Source organism: Neospora caninum, chromosome V (genome assembly GCF_000208865.1).
Source record: "Neospora caninum Liverpool complete genome, chromosome V".
Classification (NCBI taxonomy): Eukaryota; Apicomplexa; class Conoidasida; order Eucoccidiorida; family Sarcocystidae; genus Neospora; species Neospora caninum.
In genome coordinates, this window is record NC_018391.1 from 2,035,204 (window position 1) to 2,055,675 (window position 20,472).

General features: G+C 54.6%; 3 protein-coding genes across 3 annotated transcripts; 1 reads left to right on the plus strand and 2 right to left on the minus strand.

The window, feature by feature from the left end:
- Positions 1-1,465: 1,465 nt before the first annotated feature.
- NCLIV_014600 (conserved hypothetical protein) lies at positions 1,466-12,535 on the minus strand (the record flags this gene model as incomplete). Its single annotated transcript, XM_003881650.1, has 6 exons — positions 1,466-2,066; positions 2,707-3,298; positions 3,892-4,555; positions 4,871-7,246; positions 9,246-9,426; positions 9,933-12,535. The coding sequence occupies 6 exons, from the start codon at positions 12,533-12,535 to the stop codon at positions 1,466-1,468; spliced, it is 7,017 nt and encodes a 2,338-aa protein (XP_003881699.1).
- A 2,772-nt stretch (positions 12,536-15,307) lies between these two features.
- Positions 15,308-16,654, plus strand: NCLIV_014610 (conserved hypothetical protein; the record flags this gene model as incomplete). Its single annotated transcript, XM_003881651.1, has 2 exons — positions 15,308-15,371; positions 15,735-16,654. 2 exons carry the CDS (start codon positions 15,308-15,310, stop codon positions 16,652-16,654), a joined length of 984 nt encoding a protein of 327 aa, XP_003881700.1.
- A 1,884-nt stretch (positions 16,655-18,538) lies between these two features.
- Positions 18,539-20,008, minus strand: NCLIV_014620 (putative peptidyl-prolyl cis-trans isomerase H; the record flags this gene model as incomplete). Its single annotated transcript, XM_003881652.1, has 3 exons — positions 18,539-18,853; positions 19,339-19,418; positions 19,774-20,008. The coding sequence occupies 3 exons, from the start codon at positions 20,006-20,008 to the stop codon at positions 18,539-18,541; spliced, it is 630 nt and encodes a 209-aa protein (XP_003881701.1).
- Positions 20,009-20,472: the final 464 nt, after the last annotated feature.

Consider the following 20,472-nt stretch of genomic DNA (forward strand, 5'->3'; position numbering starts at 1 on the left):
TACTGCTTCCGTAGGCACGGCATGCATTGAAACGAAGCTATTTTCAGTTCAGGCGACGAAGCAGCATTCCGGACGGATAAATACTTGAGATGTTTGTCGTTTCGGACTTCGGTCATAGCATTTTCCCGCTATTGTGGAACTGCCATTTTACAGAGGGGCTGTATGTGTGCGAAGACCGCGTTATTATATGCTGTGCTGTTTCCTGACTGCGCACGGGTACATCGCGGATGCCAGCAGATCTTCAGACGAGGATCTTGGGAGACACCGTCATTCCTCTAGCAGCATTGATTCATCCAAGAAGCAAACAAGCAGCTCTAGGCGAGAAGTAAATCAAACAGGTTCTCGTTTTATTGAAGGATGTCCTCGTTTTGCTCAAATGATGGAAGAACGTCAGAGAAGTTATCCTTGTGGCGGCCAGCGTCGGCTGCATGGCCTGTATGTGACGAGTTCTCATTTAATACAACTGGAACCGCTACCGGTTTACTCTTTCATGCGCTTCCGTCGACGCAGTAGCGATGATGGACTACGCATTGAAAAAGAGCGGCCTACAGACATAGGCCGAGGCTGTCGATTGGCGTTCAATCCCACCGCAGAGCCACACTGGTGGTATTTTCTGACAAGTTATATGGCGGGATATTCTGGTCCCTCGCTGCTCATCTGCCTGCTATTCTGGAAGCGTTGTTAGCAGCCTGCTTGGGTAGCGGCAATCGACAACTCGAGGGGGGGTTTAAGAATATGTGCTTGTCGTTGTGCATCGGATCACAGTTGCCTCCACAACATAAAGGGTTCATAGATTTCCTCTTGACGCGCCCGCTACGCCGGACGCAGCGAACTGCGCTCAACTGTAACCTGTGTTGAAAATACCGGGTCTGGATTGCTTGGCTTCATGGCAAATCTTGAAATTAGAACAAACACAGCGAATCCTCTAGTGAAGTGTAGCATGGCAAAGCTGAGGGGCTGATGGTTGTAACTCTGTGTTTCGAGGTTCTGCCAACAAAAAACGGGGAAGTGGGAAAGTGTAGCGCTTCGCGTATGCAAGCGGCGACGCCATTGAAAAACCTTCATTCAAAAGATGGATCTGCTTGGTGACAAGTTGCCACGAACCAAATACGGGAAGGGGATCTCTGGTCCCAAACACTTCTCCCTGATGAATCCGTCCTCACGGGAAGCTCGATCTGGTCTCCCTGACAATGATAACCCTGGCTAGCGGAAACATAGAAACATATGAATGTAGACGAGGCCATCCTCAAGTCCAGCTACATTTACAGATACGCAAAAATCTATACAGCTTCATGGGAGGCCGGTGGCGACGCCATCCTCTCTGGGATATCTCAGAACTTCATTTCTTCCACGGTTCGGCACGCAACATCTAACGTTTTCAACTGTGTCTACACACTCCCTCGTGAAGGCTGCCGCGCAGAGGCGACGAGCAGGAGGAACCAGTCACCCCTCTGAGAATGTCTTTTCAAAGGCCTCGAACCTTTCGTTCCACGCTTGCGCGAGCAGCCTTCATAGCGGCCTCTCTGGAGTAGAAACGGTTGAAATCGAGCCGTAGAGCTAGGGCGTCGAGCAACTGCAGAGGCTCCAGTTTCTGCAGGGCCCTCATAAGCCCATCGCATGCGGCATTAAACGTTTTCTCGATCTTCAAGAGCTGTTGAGCTGCCACGAGGCCCGCGGCTACACCGGCGCGTTCTATGCCTCGTTTCGCCGCCAGAATGGCTTCTTCTTCGCGCTGGATCAACTCGCCAATGCCACAGTTTTGCTGCGGCGGAGCATTTCGTGGAGAACTTGAGTTCGGCTGTACCGCGTCCGGCGCCTGGAGAAAGTTCGCAAATGAGGCGCGAACGACGCGCGCCTTCTCTGCAGGGAGGTCTAGAGCCTCTTTGTCGACCTGGCCGCGTTGGCGACTCAGCTCTCTCCATTTCTTCGTCTGCTGGACTAGCAGATCTCTCAGGTGTCTCTCGTCTCCTTCGAGCTGCTGCTGCAGGGCTCGTAGAGCCCAAGACGCCCGCAGCACGTCCATCACGTGCTGGTGCAAGGGAGCGAGTCGCGGAGAGAGGAGACACCTGAAAAGAGACAGAACAACCGACAAGGCGCTCCAAATGCCGCAGGGCCCTCTTTACTGTACGCATCCTCTCCACGGTAAAAAGAATCCGATCGTAGACCGAATAAAGCACAGCCAGAGTCAAGGAGCCGAGAAAACCGTCGTCCCTTTCGCTCTTGGAACGAATCCTACAAATCACACCGAGTATATACATACATCTACATACATATATATAAACATATATGCACACCTATATATATATATATATATATACATATGTAAATGTCTATAGATATGTGGGTCTATGCAAGGCCCCGCGCGAGTTGGATGTGCACACAGGAATATGTAAGCTTTTACGCTGGTTATCTTTTGACCGTTGCTTTAGTTCTCAAACTTACAAAGCGAGCACATACAACTGAGGTGTGCAAATGTGCCTCGCGATGCAGCGTATCCACGTGAACGAAATTACGTTTTGGGTTCGTGGGAGGCTGTCAATAACTGAGCGCTTGTACGGAAAGTATATCAATGCATTACCAATGGAACGAGGCGCGTCCCATAGTCTTAGCTGGAATTCGAGAAGCATCTCGGGCCCTCCTGCCTCTAGGCCACTGAAAGCGACGCGGGCTCGCTAGGTATGTATAAACTGGAAATGAGGGACGAACCTGGTGTGAATGGAAGTAATGGTTTTTCGGTGGGCGGCGAAAAGTCCGAACGCTGAAGCCTCTTCTCCACTGTCTGCCGCGGTCAATCGCCTCGTTTCGAAATTCCGGACTTCTGGCCTCTTGAGTGTCTCACTTCCCTCTTCAGCCGCACCGCTGGGTCTACACTGCGGTGTACCTCCACTGCGCGCCAGGTTCCCGGTCCCACCTTGCGGAGAACTCGAGAATCGATTCGACGGGGTTTGCGCGCTCTCTCTCGCCGCACAGGCCAGGGGGATTGGATGCGGCGAGGTGTCTCTCGAATGGCGGTCTTTGGCGGAGCGTCGGCAGCGCGGCGGGGCGAGTGCCGCCTCGACAGTGCGGTGTATGTACACCGTGAGAGCGGTCCACTCTGTTTGCAACGCGTCGGTGATCACGTAACCGTGGAATGCATCAGTGACGAATTTCATTTTGACGCACAGCTGCCACATGTGCGCGTACAGCCCAGGAGGCAGGAGGAAGCCGTCTTCTGCCCAGTCTCCCGCGCAGGCGTCTTCGTCTCCGTTTCGAGACCTCCGTCGCCACGAGCGACCTGTCGCGGCAGGCGAGTGTGGATCTGAGAAAATCCCTCTAACCGCAGCGCGTGCTTCTCTCTCTGGGCATTCCCTTGATTGCTGCCTCTCTCTCGAAGACACGCCACTGGCGACGCCTCTTGGAGACACAGAGGCACCTGCTCGTCCTCCTTCGCCGTCTCGTGTGGGAAGAGACGCAGCCGAGCGAAGCTGCCATCGCCCTCTTCGCAAGCGCGCGTCTGCGACCTGATGGAGTCGGCTCAGGTGATGCCACACGTGGTGAATGCAGTGGAGAGACAAAGTCAACAGCGCGAGAAACTGGAAGATCCGGGTGTACATACGCTTCGTTTCCTGCGCACCCCAGCACATGTGACACACGGAGACACACCAGGTGAAGCAGGTGGAAGCAGTCAAGGGTTGGGACACGAAAGAGGACAAACCCAGGAGCACGCACCCCGCCTGACACTCTGCGTTCGATTCTGAGAGGAGCACATGTCATAAAGTAACAGTGGCTTGTCGACCGGGCCACACGCATGACCTGGTGGTTTTCTGCAGAGAGAGCTGGAAAAAAACAGCAGCGGGGGAGCGGAGGTGGAGAGAGAGGTGATGCTACCTCGCCCACTTCCTCCACTCTTACGCTCCGCGTCCGCAAGGTCTTCTCTCGTTCCTAGCGCTTCCCTGTTGCTATCCTCCAGGGCCGTCCTCACCGCATCAAAGAAGAGAGTTAGTGGAAATGGCGCGTGCATGGAGACCTCGACATCCATCAGCAGTTCTTCCACATTTCGCCCTCTGCTCTCCTGGTTTCTTGGGGAGTCTGGAGAGGCGCTTTCGTCGCCGCCCGCGCGCACATTGCCGCCAGAGAGTTGAAACGACACCGCCACGTTCGAGGCGGTAGTCGAGGAAACGCCGAGAACTGCGTGGCGTGCCTCGACTCCGGCTCCACAGTGTCCGTGGGCACCTGGAAAGCGTCTAGATGGCTTGGCGCCCCCGGCGTCCCGGGCTCCTTCAGATGCACAAGGTTGAGGTGGGGCGAAGCTGATGGGCGCGAGAGCAGAAGCAAACAGGGTGTTGATCAGCTCTGTATATCGGGCGACGTGGAGCTTCCTGGAGCTCTCGAAATCCTGGGCGTATGTACACCCGGTAAGGCGAGAACTGGGATCAGCCGAACAGCCTTCCTTGGAGGTGGCTCGAGACAAAAACGCCCTTCTCAGTTTTTTCTCCTCCGCTTCCTTCTTCTGCAGCTCCGCGATCAGATCAACTGCAAACTGCCCCATCACGTCTGATGCGCCAAAAAGGATAAACTGAAAAAACAAAACAGAGGTACGAGCAGATACAGACTCGGCTCTTCTCCCAGCCATGGGCGAGTCACACACAGGCAGGACCTATGCAACTCAATATGCATGTCAACATACAGGTACACCTAAACAAGTAGATAGGTCCAGTGTTCTCGCTCGCATGCCGTCGCAAGCGACGCTGGCCACACTGTATAAAACTGGAGCTATAGTTATTCAACTGCCGCTTGGATGCCTAGTTTAGTGTAACGGCTACTTCCAGTGTCTTCCCTTCCTCATCGCGTAAACTGTCCCTCTTTCTCGCCGGCTCCTGCCTTCTCCTACCTTCTTCACGGTGTCCAGACAGCCGAGGAGATCGCAGTGCTGCGGTCCCATGAGAGCGAGGAAGGCGCGGTTGGCCACTGCATGCTGCGTGGCGACAGCTTGCCCTACACAGATCCAGATGCTTCGATTCAAATTCCCTTGGTCTCCTCTTCGCTCCAGCTCCTTCCTCCACCGCCCGCCTTCCTCGCGGTGTTCGGATGCCTCTTCTTCGTATCTATCTTCGTCTCCGTTCTCTGTGAAAGGCGTCTCTTCGAGGCTGTCGACGCTGTCTCCGGTTCTCGGACTCGAGGCGGCCGTCGTCGTCCACGCTCCAGCCTCGATCTGGATTGCTTCCGAGAGAGCCGGAGAGCAAACGCGCGTTTCCTTCTCGGCTTTTTTCGTCTCGCTCGTCGCTGTATCCGTGGCGCTTGAACTCGCTTCATTCGCGTCTTCACGTTTCCTCTCTCCGGGCGAAGCGGGCACTGCACGCGAGAGCTGGTCCTTGCCAGGCGACGCGTTACTCTCTTCCCCTCTGGATGACAAATCATAAGAAAGGCAAATTGAGGCGGAGGAAGGCGGTGGCAGAGCGGGAGAAGCCAGGGAAGAGGCGCGGAACGGGTCTCCATCCTCCTTTTTCTCCTTTTCTGGATCTTTTAACAGATCTCCGATAACCGAGTTGCCGCCTGGTGGCTGCGAAACGTGGACACCCTTTCCTCCTCGGGAATCGTCTGCATCTTCTCGGCCCTTCTCTCGCTCTCTTTCTCTCGCGCGTCGCCTCTCCAGCGCCCGCTCCACACTGGCTAGCGCTGCGGCAGCTGTCTGTACAGCGTGTTCGGCGTGCATGAGCCCAGCCGTCAGTTTCCGCGATTCAAACCGCGTCTTGGCTGAGCTTCTGCCGACCAGGAGTTGCGGGTCTCCGTGCAAACATACGTTCGGATGGGAGACTGGAGAGAGGGAAGAAAAGGATTTGCCCATGTCTCTCTGCAGCTGCTGGAGCTGTTTCAGTTGCTGCTCCAGCTGCTCGAATTCCAACCGTTGCTCGCGGAGCTGTCTCTCCAAGTCTGCGTGCAGTCGTTCCTGTCTTTCTTTCAGGCTTCGTCGGTTCTCGGCTGCCTCCAGTGCCAGGCCCGACGCGTCCGCCGCTTCTCGCCGTCTTCTCGCCGCCTCCTGTTCCTGTCGCTGTCTGTCCAGCACACTTTTCTGTTCCTCTTTCTGCCTCTTCGCCACCTCTCGCCAGACGTCCGTGAGCGAGGGACACGAGGTTGTTTTCTGTGACGCCAGGGCAGCCGCCGCTCGAATCATTTCTCGCGACAAACGCGCCCGTTGAAGCTGCAGCAGTTGGGTTTGGTGACTTAAGCGAATTCGCTGGTGAAGGAAAGCGCGAGCGCGGCGAAACTGCTCTTCCCGCGCTGCCTCCCTCAACTGTACACATACCTGCTGGGCCTCCACCAGACACCAAACTCGGGTCAGCCCGAGTGCACGAAGTCCGCGGTATTTCTGTTCCACGCGAAGAAGTTCTCGCAGAAAGACAGAAAACTCGAGGACGCCCGGTCCCCTCCGACCGCCGGTCCGCGCCTGCTTCGCTTCCGCGAACGGAAAAGAAACAGAAGACGCGCACGCGAGAGCAGCTTCAGACCCCGGGAGCGACGGCGACGCCGCAGGTGCGGAGGCGAGGAGAGACGCAAAGGGCTGAACGTGTGAAGAGAAGAAGGACCGTGAAGTCATACCGTTTCTCATGTCCAGCGTTCGCGAAAAACCCTCAAGCGTCAAGCTCGGGACGGCAAAAGCGAGGACAGAAGCCGCTGCGGGATCCGGCGCCGTCGCAGGTTCCGCCTCTGGCTTCGGGGGTACGCTTTCGCATTTCACACTTTCTCCCGCTAGCGAGGGAGCAAGCGACGTGGAGGCCGCCATAGAAGTGGAGGCAGCAGAGGGGAACGAAGAAAACGAGGGCGAAGATGAACGAGAAAAAGATGTAGCCAGACTAGCCGCTTGGAAAGCCTCTGGGGACGCATGGAGAAGAATGAGGAGGAGAAGGCCCGTTTTGTGGATCTCCTGCTGTATAGACAGCAGAAACGAGGGAAGGACAAAGTTCACCTGGGAAGCCGCTCCCACAGCACCCGCCGCTCTGTCCGACCACCGCTGCTGCGCGTCTTCATCGGAGAAAAAAGAAGACACGCACGCGCCGTTGGCTTCATCCTCCAAAGGCCACAGACATCCCACTCGGCTGTCTGCATGTCCTGAGTCGGTGAGACGTCGGCGGTACGTGCACCCGAGAGTGAGAGACGGGAAACGCGACGGAGAGCCCCCCGGCAAAGGTCGAAGAAATTCGTCACCCGGATCATAAACGTTTGCTCGGAAAACCCAGTTTTCCAGAAACTCGAGCAAAGGCGACATGGACTGAAGAAGCAGATGCAGCGCGAGACTCCAGCACAGAGGCGATGCAGCGGAATTCCTGTTGATTCCTCCACAAAACGTGCCTTCAGCGTGCCGTCGTTGGCGGCCGGTGGAAAACAGAAGATTCTCCAGAGAAAGGAACCCGCGAGGATGCGGTGTATACACAGCTTCAGATTGAACAGAACTTGCAAAAGAAAAAATCCGTTCCAAAAGACTGGACCCCCGCGGAAACGCCCACCAGGTGTCTGTACACCTCAGAAGCATACAGCTGCCGTTTGCTTCTTCTCTCCTTTGCTGATTCTTCTTTTCCACTAGAAACAAAGCTGTCCCTGTTCGTTTTCCCGCGCTTCGGAAGACAGCCTCAGGCGGCTCTCGAGGGGCGGGATCGATTCGGCTGCTTGCTTCCTCTGGAAAGTCGAGGCAGCAGATTCGAGCAAGGAAGACAATTCGTGTTTTCCACTCTCGGAGGCAGGGCAGGAGAGCAAGTGGCGACGAAGGAAAAGAGGAAAGAGTGGCAGAAGAGTTGTGAGTGGGAAACGGAGACGAGGGAAACGCGGACGAAGGATTGTCGCCTGGTCTCAGGTGTACATACACCTCGTCTGAGAGAAGGAACGCATCGAAATCAGACAGAACGGACTCCACGGCTGCTACAAAGGCTCCAACTGTCAGACCGAAGCCTCGCGGGGTCTCAGAAGAGGGCGAATCCAAAGAGCAGGACGCAGTGCTTCCGTTTCCGTCGCCGTGTTTCGAGACTCGTGGCTGAGATGGACAGGCGGTAAGCCCCGGGCAGTGGCGCTCGCCATGAGGAAGGGAAAGTGCGGAAGAGAAAAAGGCGACGAAGGCGCGAAGGCGTCGAAGCAGACTGGCAAGCCTAAAGAGCGGACACGACAGAGGCCAAGCACAAGGCAAACGTCACGGCGAAGTCAAATCGAAAGCAAATGCGCATCTCCTTCAGTTCATTGCACGTCTCTACAACGTGACGCGTGAACATGACACAATCTACCGATCTACCCACAGATACAACTATCAGCCGAAAACCAGATAGACAGAGCAGCACACAAGCATATACATATATATATATATATATATATATATACATATGTAGGTATCTGCGTAGACGAATACGTGTATTGTGTGCATGGAAATAGGTGAATAGCGAACTGTAGAAAGCAGAGTACGAATGGGACCTGAAGGTGCAAAGCAAAACGTATACACGAATATACGTATATCTATCAGTGCAGATGGACGGAGGTCGACAGCGAAGGAAAGGCCTCTTTTTCTCCGCTTACTTTGCGATTTCCTCAAAGACAGGTGTCCAGGCAGGATCGGCGATCTCGGATTCCCGATTTACCCCGCCGGTTCTCTGCTCCCTTGTTTCTTGCTGCCACGGTGGGCATCCACTCTGCGGCTTCGAGGGAAAGGCCTCTCCCAGACACCGAAGCGTTTCTCTGTCTTCCGCTTCTGTCTCCACCCCTGAGTTTTCGTCTTCTCGCCACCCGGCAGGGGCGTAGCGCAGGTCGCAGCAGGAAGCAAAGAAAGGCGCCTGCGGCTGCTCACAAGTCCCGAAACGAAACGGCGGTCCTCTCTTGCGATTTTCCGTGTCTTCCATGCCGTTCGCGTCTCTCGGTGGCCCAGCCGAAAGCAGCAGAGACAGCGGCGGAAGGCGAATCGAGGAAAAGCGGATCTCTGCAAGGCGTCGGCCCTCCTGGTGTACCAGCGGCGACTCGTGGACGCACACGCTGCGCTGGCCAGAGCGAGGAAGAAAAAACGACGCGTCTCCCTGACAGCGCCGCGCCGAACGTGAAGCACAGAACGACGGAAACCACGGAGATGGCTGGTCGCCTCTCTGCGCAGAGAGACCCGAGAAATCCTCGAAGGAGGCACGGCGACAGGCGCGCGAGTGCGCAGTGCGGAAAAGCAGTGAGTCGCATCCTTGCAAAGCCGAGACGCAGCACTGCAGCCAGAGCGGCGCCGTCGAGAAGACCGCTCGCGGCGTACGTACACGTGGACACGCACGAAACCCAAACGGCGGAGGAGGCGGCGGCGAGGTCGAGAGGACGGCGGCGAGCGTCAAACGCCGTGGAACAATCGCCGAAGAGGCCGCAGAGACAAGCGCAGGGACAGGACGCACATAGGGGCATCTTTCGCGATTGGAACGGCTGTCTGCTGAAAGAAGCGCAAACCTACAAGGCAGGAAAAACACGCGGTGAAGAGGCGTTGACGGCAATGGAAAGGAAACCGCGACGAAAACCAGATGTAGGGAATGCGTCGCACAGACGCAGCAAAAAGGGAGGCATCTCAAATCGACCCACGCTGCCAGTGCCGAGAGATCCACGTGGAACTGCTCCGAACGCTGGTCGCTGCGATGCCCGTCTCGAAAAACAAATAAACGCTCAACTGTTTCGGCAAACGCTCACCCATTCATGAACCTCATCTACTTCCCTCTACACATGCATATATTTAAAGGGGTTACATTACAACGTGCGTATACTCAAGGCTGTACCAATCACCATATATATACACGTATCTCGGTGTGCATACCTATGCATATATTCCTGTATCGAGGTGTACATCAATGTACCTAAACATATACATATATACATATATATATATATATATATATATGTATATCTGAGGCAATGTCACCTGTGTATACGAAGCTGCTGAGCGTGAGTAAGATTTGACTTACCTGCTGTCGAGACCACCGACGGTCATCGTGCCGTATGCAGTGGCAAGAAAGGTGCCCATACACTCGGCTGTTCGGCTGTCGATACAGCTGAGCATCTGGGAAGTCCAGCTTTCTGTTGTCCATCCTGCGTCGCTCGGCTCAATTTTCCGTCTATCGAGGAGCTCGGCAACGCGCTGAATTCTCGGTTGGAGCATCCGCATGTCCCAAGAAGCAAAGCGCGTGGGGACTCGTAAGACTTCATCTTTTCGGGCTCCTGAGGACTGGCTAGCCGCTTCTTGGGAATAAAGCCAGGCAGTCATTTCTCTCTCCCACGCGTCGGGCGTCGCGACAGCAGCCGTCGGCGCAGTTTCGTCACGAGGCGCCTCGGCTCGATATCTCCCCGGCAGCGTCTTTCTCCTTTCACCTTCGAGCGCCGCAGCTTCTTCTGTTTCGCTTGTCCACGGGAACTGCAGAGGTCGCACAACGGGAGTGTCGACACGCGCGGCCTTGTCCCGGCCCAGCGTGTCCAGCTTTCCAAAAAAGTTGTTTGCTTTTCTCGTGCCTGCGTCTCTTCCCTCCGTTTCTTCGCTTGTTTGCCGCCCTTCGAACGACGCCGAGAAAAAGGCAAATCGGCCTTCGTCTGCTCCGAGCAGGCGCGACTGCGGAAGGGAGAAGAAACTCAGACTTCTCTCTGGAAACGGAGGGGGGGTCGATTCGTCTCCCCCGCCGGACGGGCGGTGGCCAGGCCCCGAAGATGAGCGGAACGCAACCCCAGGCGAAGCAGAAAAGTCTGACGAAAGAGCGGACGGAAAAGGAGCGTCAGGGACACCAGAGAAGGACGAAGCGGAAGACGAGGAAGCGGAAACCGAAGAAGGGGTGGCGAATGGGTTTTCACTCTGCACAGCGAAAGGCTCTTCGGCATGTAAAGAGCCGAGACGGAAAGGACACTCATCTTCCTTTACAGGTGCGAGAAGGGACGGGGCGAGACCTTCGCGGTGAAAGCATCCTCGCCAGGCTCCTCCGTGTCTCCATGCGAAAGCGCGTTCTCGCGCTTCGCGCTCCTCGACCTTTCTGTCTCTCCCATGGGGCTGCGAGTAGACATCGAGACGATCCCCTTGTGCGTCGCAAAGAGACAGCGGAGTCGCTTCAGAAAACGTGCACGCGGCCGCCCCCTTTTCCATGAGAGCAGGAAACGGCAAGGCACCGAAGGGACGGAACGAAAACTCTGGCGGAGACACAGGGGCGAACAGCGAACGGAGAGAGGACGGCCCAGACTCTCTCGCCTCGCCGCGGGACCGGTCAGGACACAGATTCCCCGCAGGAGACAAATTGTCCCCGGCGCGACACTGTCCACTCTCTTGGTCTAATTCGAGTTCCGCAATACCAGATCCTAAAGAGAGAGAAGAGAAGGCGGCAGAGAGGTCCTCTTCGGACGAATGTGAGCGGTTGGCGACACTCAGTTGCGTCGAAACAGGGCCCGGTCGCTCGCGAGGCAACAAAACTCCGGAACACATCTTCTCTACTCTCCTTTCGCTCGGAAGCTCCTGCCCGAAATTGCTATCTTCTCGCTCTCTGTCTTTGTCTCTCTCTCCAACGTTGTCTCTCTCTTCGCCTGTGTCTCCCCGCCTTTTCCTGTCGTCCTCGTTGCATGCTATGCCTTCTCCGTCCGTGCCGGCTTTGCCCATTTGCGTCTGGGTGGTTGATGCCGGGAGAACTGCACACCTCCCCCGGAAGCCTAGACGCCTCGCTGCTGCTCGGATTTCTTCTTTCAGCTCGGCGGAAACGCCCTCCGAGAGGATCGAGGCAGGTGGAGAAACGCTCGGAATCTCCCTCGCCGCTCCTGGTGCCAACTTCCCAGTGAAGGCCAAGCGCAGGAGCCGCGCATCCAGCTGAGGTGTACGTACACCCGCGACGCCGAGGACCTGCCTGGAGAAGTCTGAGGCTCGGCAGCCATCGGGAAGCTTCTCGCGGTTCGCGTTTCCGCTGGGGTTCGTGGCATCTTCGCGGCTGTCTCGTGGAGCGGCAAGCGGCGCAGAGAGAAGAAGAAGGAGATAAACGACAGCGCCGGGATCCCGCAGTCGCCTTTCGCAAAACCCCCCAGATTTGAGAAAAGTGACAGCGGAGGAAGAAGGTGGGAGCGAGGGAAACGCCGAGGAGGAGCGAGACAACAGCACCTCTGACAGAAGAAGCAGAGCCTGACCGTCCTCCTCGCGGCCTCGCAAAATCAACTGCTGACTAATCTCGAGAGCCCACGAACGCGCACAGGAAGAAAACGAAGAGGAAGAAAAAGGAGAAGAAGACGGAGGACAAGGAGAGGACGCCGCGGTCGTCGTTGATCTGATGGGGACCGTGTCTCGAGGGTCGGCAGAAGGGAGGCGATGACGAAGCGCGGGGAGCAGCAAGCATTCCCAGGCTGCGTTCTTTAACAGACGTCTCCGGCTTTCTCTTCGCGGCTCAAAACGCGCCGATCCTCCATCTTTCTGCTCGCACCGTTCAGCGAGAAGAGAGAGTAAGGTCGCCGGTCCCCACGCAGCAGAGGAGCGCAAAGAAAAGGAAGCGGAAGAGGAGAGCTGAGCCTCTGCGCTCTCCGGTCTCCTTTGCGGGTGTGCGCAGTCTCGGCGCATCCTCAAAAGAAGGCGGGGAAATGTCGAGCAGCAGCGTCGAGGAGAGACGCAGGCGATTCCTGTGAAGTCCCTCGCTCGGCAGGTGTCTCCGATTCTCAGCCGAGAGCTTGGCCCTTGCGAGAGGTTGGAGGCTTCGAAACGTCTCGCCTTTCCTCTCTTCTCTTCTGAGGCGAACAGCGCTGTCCATCCACCTGGGAGAGCCTCTCTGGCCGCGTGAATAGACCCGAGAAACGTCGAAACAACACTGTGGAGCGAGATGCGGGGGTTCGGGGCGGCAAGCACGGCAGAGATAGAAAATGCGAGAACAAGAGAGCGAGGAGACGGCCATGTGTGTATGTGTGCGGCTACGCACACACCTTGCACAAGCACGCAGGCATGTTTAGGAATGGATTTGCATCGATAGCCTCGGTAACAGGCAACTGGAGACCGAGTAAAGGCACCTCTAGCAGTGCGTACAGAGAGTCGAGAAGGGCGAGCTCCGGACGCACATGGCGCCGCATGAGGCTTTGAGGCGAAGAAGCAACGAAAAGCGGCGAGAAAGCGGCGAGAAAGCGGCGAGAAAGCGACGAGAAAGACAGTTGAGAAGTTCCTGAGGTCGGATGGCGCGAAGACACCCGTCCTCGTCGGCAGCCTCTCGCCCGAAAAGAACTCGCGAGACCAGCCACGACGTTTCCTCGCACGAAAGGTTCTCGCAGAGTCGCCCGCACGTCTCGGAGAGTGTTTCGTTTCTGAGAAAAAAGGCAGGTTTCTTTCGGGTTTCTCGCGGTAGACTTCCCCTACACACGCTGGCGAATTAGCAGACACTCAGCCGCCGAGCAAACCACCCTTTGGTTTTTTCTCGGCGAGAAGTCGCGCTGGTCCCGTTCCGAGACAGCGAGCATGCGGGTGTGCGGGGCCTTGCGACGCTTCTCGGACTCGGGTTTTCCGAGGGAGGCTCTTTGAAAAAAGTTCTTTTGCCTCTCGAGTGCGTTTTTTCGTCGCCGACACAGATCGCTGACAGATCGACAGCTTTTTTTCGAAGGAACTGAACTCAAACGCAAACAACGGCGGGGTTTCTCGCCACGTCCCGCGGTGAGGAACCAGGCGCCGCCGTGTGCCTAAGACAGGCGGCCAGGAGAGAGGAGAGAGAAGAAAGTCTAGCGAGACGAAAGGAGAAATAGAGAAGCAAGCTGGAAGAGTGAAAGGAAACAGGCAGAGAGTAGGAAGAAGGGGAGTCGTGGTGTACTGGGAAAAGTGGACCTTTCAAGTGGCGACACCCAGCAGCGAGAAAATCACGAGAGAAGGTAGAGGAGAGAACTGGAGAAAGCGGAAAGAAAGCGAGAGAAAGGGAAGGAAGAAGAAATGGCGGAGACTTCTTGAAACGAGAAACAGCTTGTCAGAGTGTTCTTTTGGGTGCACGTGTGCGTGGCACACCTGCCGCAGAAAGAGCAGGAAAACAGCCTTGAAATAAGAAAGATCGGGAATCGCGGACACACGTCAGAATCCCTGGTGTCTTTGAGTTCAGTTTCTAAGATTCACCACGAAACAGAGCACAAGCAAACAGAAGGATCAGAATTCGCCCGAAAGAAACGAGTGGCAGGAGAGAACGTGAACCAGAAAAGCGAGTGTTCGGGCTGGAGCGGAAACCGTGCATTGCCTTCGCTGGGTTTTTCTTTCAAAGCCCAGTTTTTATCCGTGCGGAACGGCATCACAGCCTTTCATCAACTTCGCTTTCATGATGGCCAAGGGTATCAATATATATATATATATATATGCGTATATATGAATAGTGTTTTGGCGGTTTGAAGTTATCTCAATGGGTCGCCGTTGTTCATGTAACCGCAGGTGTATGTCTCTCGACTCATGTTTCTCCTTTTCTTGCCCCTAGCTGTCGACAGATCTCTCAAGAAAAAGCAGACGTTTTCATGCATATGCATGCATTTACAAATATGCATGTGTATTTGAGGATATCCCTTGTGTGGTGAGGGGTTGGTTGTGCCCGCTTGGGACCAGGAGCCTTCTCTAGAGGCGAAGACGCCGCTCTTACGCTTGCTACCGCGGCCTTTGTCTCTGTCCATTTTTGTTTCGCCCCAGTCTCGAGTCTCGTGTCTCCTTTTTTGCCTCTCCTCAGTGATTTCAGCTGCTCTCCGTGTGCTTCCGCCTTGCACATATATTTGCAGACTTCATGCGTTCCCTTCCCTTTTCCTTTCCTCTTCCAAGACGTTTCCCTCCGTTCATTTGCCTTTGGCCTCATACGCCTTCTTTCATCCTTCCAACCGCATTTTTTTTCATTCGATCTCGGCGTCTCTTTCCGCTCCCTTCTGCGCGCCTTCTTTCTCTTTTTTTCGTGTTCTTCTTCGGCTTCTGTCCCTCTCTGCTTTCTCGCCTGTTCCCCTTTCTTTCCGTTCTCTCTCCTTCCTCGCTTTGATCAGCATGCAATCGCGCACGGAAGCCGGCCCAGTGGGGGAGGATGTTTCGGAAGGGAGGCGCGGCTTCGCTTCCCTCAGCGAGGAACGGATGAAACGAACAAGCCTTTCTGAAGAGCCTCTTTTCCTCACATTTCACTCTGTCTCAGAAGCAGCGACGCGCACGCTCCTCAGCGCTGTCGATACACCGTCGGACCGTCTCCCTTCGTCTGTGTCCTTCCCTCCTTTCGACAAAAGTAGCGAAGCTAGCGAGGCGCAGACACCCTTCGGCGATAGCGCAGACGCCGGGCACGGTGTTCAGGAAGCTTCGCAGCTGAGAGGAAACCACCTGAGAGCCCTCATTGCAGAAACATTAAACATCCAGGAAATGCTCGAAACCCTCGGTGCGCCTTCGCTGGAGACAGCGGAAGTCGAAGAAACCGCAGACAAAAGTGAGCCTGGCGAACTCGTCTCCCTGCGCCACACCCAAAACGCCCGCGACTTTTTGCCAAACACGTAGAAACGCATTTTCGTAAGCATCGCTCACGTCCAGGCGAGAAGGCTGCGTGGGCTGTACGTACAGGCCAGGCATTTCTGCTTCGAGGGGAATCGGGGAGACTACACTTCCAACGGAGTGTTTTTCACGGTCAATGCATGCAGAGATTTTGTTCGCTTGGGGAGGGGAGCTATTGGTGTGCAACCGGCAAAATCGCGTTACGTTGATTTTCGCCCAGAAAAAGAGCGAGACAGCCTGTGATAGACTGCGGTGGCTTCCAGAAGAAACAGTGTTGTTAGTGGAATGTGTCACTGTGCAGGGTCGTCTCTTGCGATGGATTCCAAGAATCCCCACACAAATCTTCGATGGGAAGTTCCCACTTCTGAGGCTCCTCACCGAGGCGTCGAGCATTCTGGAAAGACAAACATCGATTGTCGAGACGCCCCGGCGAAGCAGGAGACAGATGTGCACACCGCGCGCCACACTGGGCTCCATGCTGAGGCCGTTCCCGCAGCGGGCTCCAAGGGGACAACAGGAGACAGGGGCGAGAGGACAACAGGAGACAGTGGACAGGGGCTTTCCCAGGAGACAGGGAAGGAAGCAGGATTGCGGCAAGGGGAGTGTGAGGCGAGGCGGTTGCTCCAGGGAGAGATTCTCTGCGACCTGTTTCTGAATGCACTCGTGTTTTGTCGCGAGGAGGCGTTTTCGGTGGCAGCTACATCGACGTTTCTTGGCATTTTAAAAAAGATTTTGCGCGAGGCGATGCTCAGCAAACTGACCCCGATCGAGTCGTTTAGAAGTTTCAAGCATCTCCTGCTCAAGTACAGCATCCAGAGACCTCCGATTTCCATCAAAGTGTTCAACGTTCGCTGGCTGCACGCTGCGATGACTTACACCGTCCAAACCTTCTATCGCCACTACCAGCTGTATGTACACTGCTTTACCACAAACACATATGTTGTTTTCCGGCAGGAGTGTGTCCTCAGACCCGCGGAGAGCCTGACGCAGCACGAAACCGGAACGCTCTCTGACGACGCTGCTGAGACACCTGAACAGGAAAAGACCCGAGGAGACGAGAACTGCAAAGAATCGCCCCACGCCCGCCCGCAGATGCACAGAGAGTCGTCCTGGACCCGACTTCTTTGGGGAAAAGAGACAGGGGACATGAAAGAACCGACCGTCCTGGAAAGCAAGGCCGAGGCGAAAAGAGGCGGAATGTTTCCCCAGCGAGGCCTCTAGTCCTTCCAAGAAATATAAAGCTATTTACATACAGTTACCCATATAGGGATGTTCGCAGACAGTGTAAATCTGAGAAAGAGACATCGATACAGATCCAGTAAGATCCACAAAGAGATCCACATATAAATACAAATGCAGAGAGAAAGAGATATGCCTTTGTGTAGGCAGAAAGAGATACAAATATACTGAAAAACATATTTATATATATGGTAACCTACAGCTGTGTCGACACATATTCAGAGTTTTATATATACTGAATATATGCAAATGTCAACGGAAACGGTTCTAGCTAGAGGGGCGTCATTGCATTCCGTCGTAGTGCGTCGAAATGACAAGTCGCTCAGTTGGTTTTTGCGAAGATACGAAACTGTCAAACACATGCTTCCAAGGTTCGGTGTTCCTTGCAGATAGTGAAAAAACAGCAGCTCTTCACAGAAGAGAAATCGTGTCTATGGTCCTCGCCGATCTTTCTCTTTTTTGATGCCCATGTGTGCGCTCGTGTTTCTCGAGGTGGCTAACACTTTTCGTTTCTTTGAGGCTAACGTCCCAAACTGTGAGGAGCCCAGGGCGTCTCGACACTTGAAACCGTAGAAATTCCTTCACGTGAAAAGAAGCTTAGTTCCTTCGCAGCACTGCTGAGGCTGACGAATACGTCCAGCTGAAAACGAAGGTGTCTTAACAGTGCCCCTGCCGCCACGTGAGAAAAGGCGTAGAGACCAAGACAAGCGTCAAGAATCGGTGTCCATATGCACGCAAAAACATCTATACTGTGTGGCGCATGCGTGCAACAAAATAGATGCAGATGCATGAATACACCAGCGCCGTTACTGCTGGACCACCCGTTGCTGCGGCGGTGCTGATGCCACAGAGAAAGACGAGACACACAGCGAAGAACGGAGAGCAGAAAGGAGGAAGAGGAGAAGAAAGAAAGGAGACCAGACCGACACGAGAGAAGCTACTCAGCGACAAAGGTATAGAAAAGAGCAGAAGTGTAAAAGATCGGAATCTATCGCCTCATTCTCAAACATATATATATATATATATATGTATATATAAGTATATCTAACCACATACGCGCAAACGCAGTGATTCCGATGTACACATCTGGTCGCGTCCCTCTGTATCTGCTTCGCCCTCGCTACCTCTATGCAACTAAATCTGCATGAAGGCAATTCCTGGACAGCATTACCGCTACCTCGCTATCTTTGTAGATGGATAGACGTAGAATTGTCGGATCGAAAGAAGCATTGCGACAGCCGTCTTTAGCATGAGGGCGACACGAGGGGAGTTGATTCGTTGTGCGAACAAGTCGAGACAAAAATGCTTCAAAACGGTTGAGTTCGGAGCGCGTTTGAGCCTCGCGCCTCCCGCGAAGGCAAGCAGCGTGTGTTGCCATTCTTGAAAAAAATGACGCGCCCTCCGTCGTCCCTATCGGCACGCAAAAGTTTGGAGAGTGGCGCCGTGAGCTCCTCACGGAGAGAAAAGAGAGGCGGCGAGGGAAGGCCGACCCAGAGAGAGAGAGAGGAGCGACCGCCCGCAGAGACAGGAGAGAGATACCGCGAACGAATCCTGTATTTCCTCCCCACACATGCATGCTGACAAAGCCGCCCCGACGGCGAGAGGAGTGAGGGAGAGAGAGGGACCGACAAGGAGCGACATGGATCCTAGAAAAGAGAGGAAAGGAACGTGTGGTTGCGAACTCGGGAGGGAAAGCAGCCTCAGCAGATGCCGAGGGCAACAAGAAACAGCGACGTTGCCAGTTCGACAGAGGAAGGGGAGCCATCAGAAACACAAGAAAGCGACGGGCGAAATGACAAGAGAGATACTGCAGTTTTGAAAAGGCCCTTAAAGCGTTGCCCGGGAAAAGAGTTTCGAAAGCGGCTCCTACAGCTCGCCGCACTGGGTGACAGTGACAGGGATGCGCGGCCGGTTGCCCCCATCGACCGTCACGTGCTCGATTTTTCTCACGACTTGCATCGAGTCTTTCCCGAGGACTTGTCCAAAGACCACGTGCTTTTTATTCAGCCAGTCGCACTTTGCACAAGTGATGAAGAACTGACATCCGTTCGTGTTTGGCCCGCTGTTCGCCAGAGACAAGAGACCGCTGCGGAAGTGGGGAAGAACAAACGCCTCGTCCGGAAAGGAAGTTCCGTAGATTGACAAACTCCCAGTGCCGTCACCCTTCACGAAATCGCCGCCCTGGAAAGGGAGACAAACGCGAGAAGACGCGGAAGATGGTGAGAAAAAGTGGGGCAAAGAGAAGTGGAACGACAGGAAGAAGACCACGGAGAGCAGGAAGAAAAAAGGGAGGGAAGGGAAGGGTGAGAAGGGAGAGAGAATGAAGAGGAGAGGAACAGAGAGAGAATGAACGGGAGAGAAATGTGGAGACCAATGCAGAGAAACAAACGGAAACCTGGAAAAGAGAGCGGATGAGAAAGCAGTGGAACAGACCCGAAGGTTTGGCGATTCAACGAAGGGAGAAAAGAACAAACACACGTGCGCTGACGTGCTTCCCAGGACGAGCGGAAGAAACAGCAGAAGTCGCAGGAGGCGACGAAGACGGGGGAAGAGAGAAAAAGGACGAGGGAAAAAGGAAAGCACCTGGAGAGGGACAGTAAAGAGGCGAGGTGAATCGGGGAATGCTCGTCTTTGGAGGCGATGCAGGGCGCAAGTTAGGCAGATACCTGGATCATAAAGTTTTTGATGATTCGATGAAACGTGGCGCCCTTGTAGCCGATCGGCACTTGGTTCTGGCGAAACTCGCCTGATCCAGATACGCGAGAAAGAAGCGCAAAGAGAGGAAAATAAGAAAGAGGCGCAAAACAGAGACGCCTTCACAGACGGAAAAATAGTCCTTAGACGCAGATCTACATCCATGCATCAACATACAGACGACGTAGACGTGTGGATGTGTATAGATACGGATAGACATGTGGATGCATAGGTGCATGTAGGTCGAGGGAGATACCGATTTTTAGAGACAGATAGTTGCAGACAGATAGCTCGTCTACACTTTTTGTGGATATCTGTGTATCCGTTCCTGAGATGCATGCATACATCGCTGCAGGAAAAGCAGGGTTAGACGTTTTCGCACGAGAGACGTGGAGGGGACATCTCACCTGTGCAGAATTGCCTAAAGTTTTCAGCGCTTTTCGGTGCGATGTTTTTGAAGAGTTCGATTTTGATTCTGCCTGCTTCGTGACTGCCAATGGAGACGTCGAGGAAGACGACGGGGTTGTCGGGGTGTAGGAGCGGCCGCGAGCCTCCCTCCATCGCCTCTGCGTAAGAAATCCCCGCTGGAAGATCGTTCTCAGAGAGGAGAGAGGAATCTGAATTCGGCTGTACGGGTGCCATGGTGGAGAGGGAAAGAGGATGGAGCGGGTTGGAATAAAGAAAGAAATAATCACAGGACCGGAGAACAACGATAGCGTGAACGAGGCGAAGGTGTGTTTCTGGTGAGGAACACGAGAAAGAGAGAAGAAGAAACAGAAGAAGATTACGGAGAGAAGGCGAGGACGGTGGAGGAGAATCTTGAGGGAGAGAGACCGACGGCGAGAGAGAGGGCGGCGATGACGGCGGCTTATGGTAGAAAACAGAAAATACAACGAATAAAGAGGAGTGGAAGCGGAGAAAAGAAAACTTCGGGGCTTTTAAAACGTGAAATCGGAGAGAAGAAGCTCGGAGGGTGTGTCGAGATGTGAGGAGGAAGAGAGATACCAAAGTGGCGAGGGCTTCACTGGGGGCGTTTCCACACGTTGAATTCTCCTTTGGAGGAGGAAGGAAGCAGATGGTCTTGGTTTTTTTCAGCTGCGTGAAAA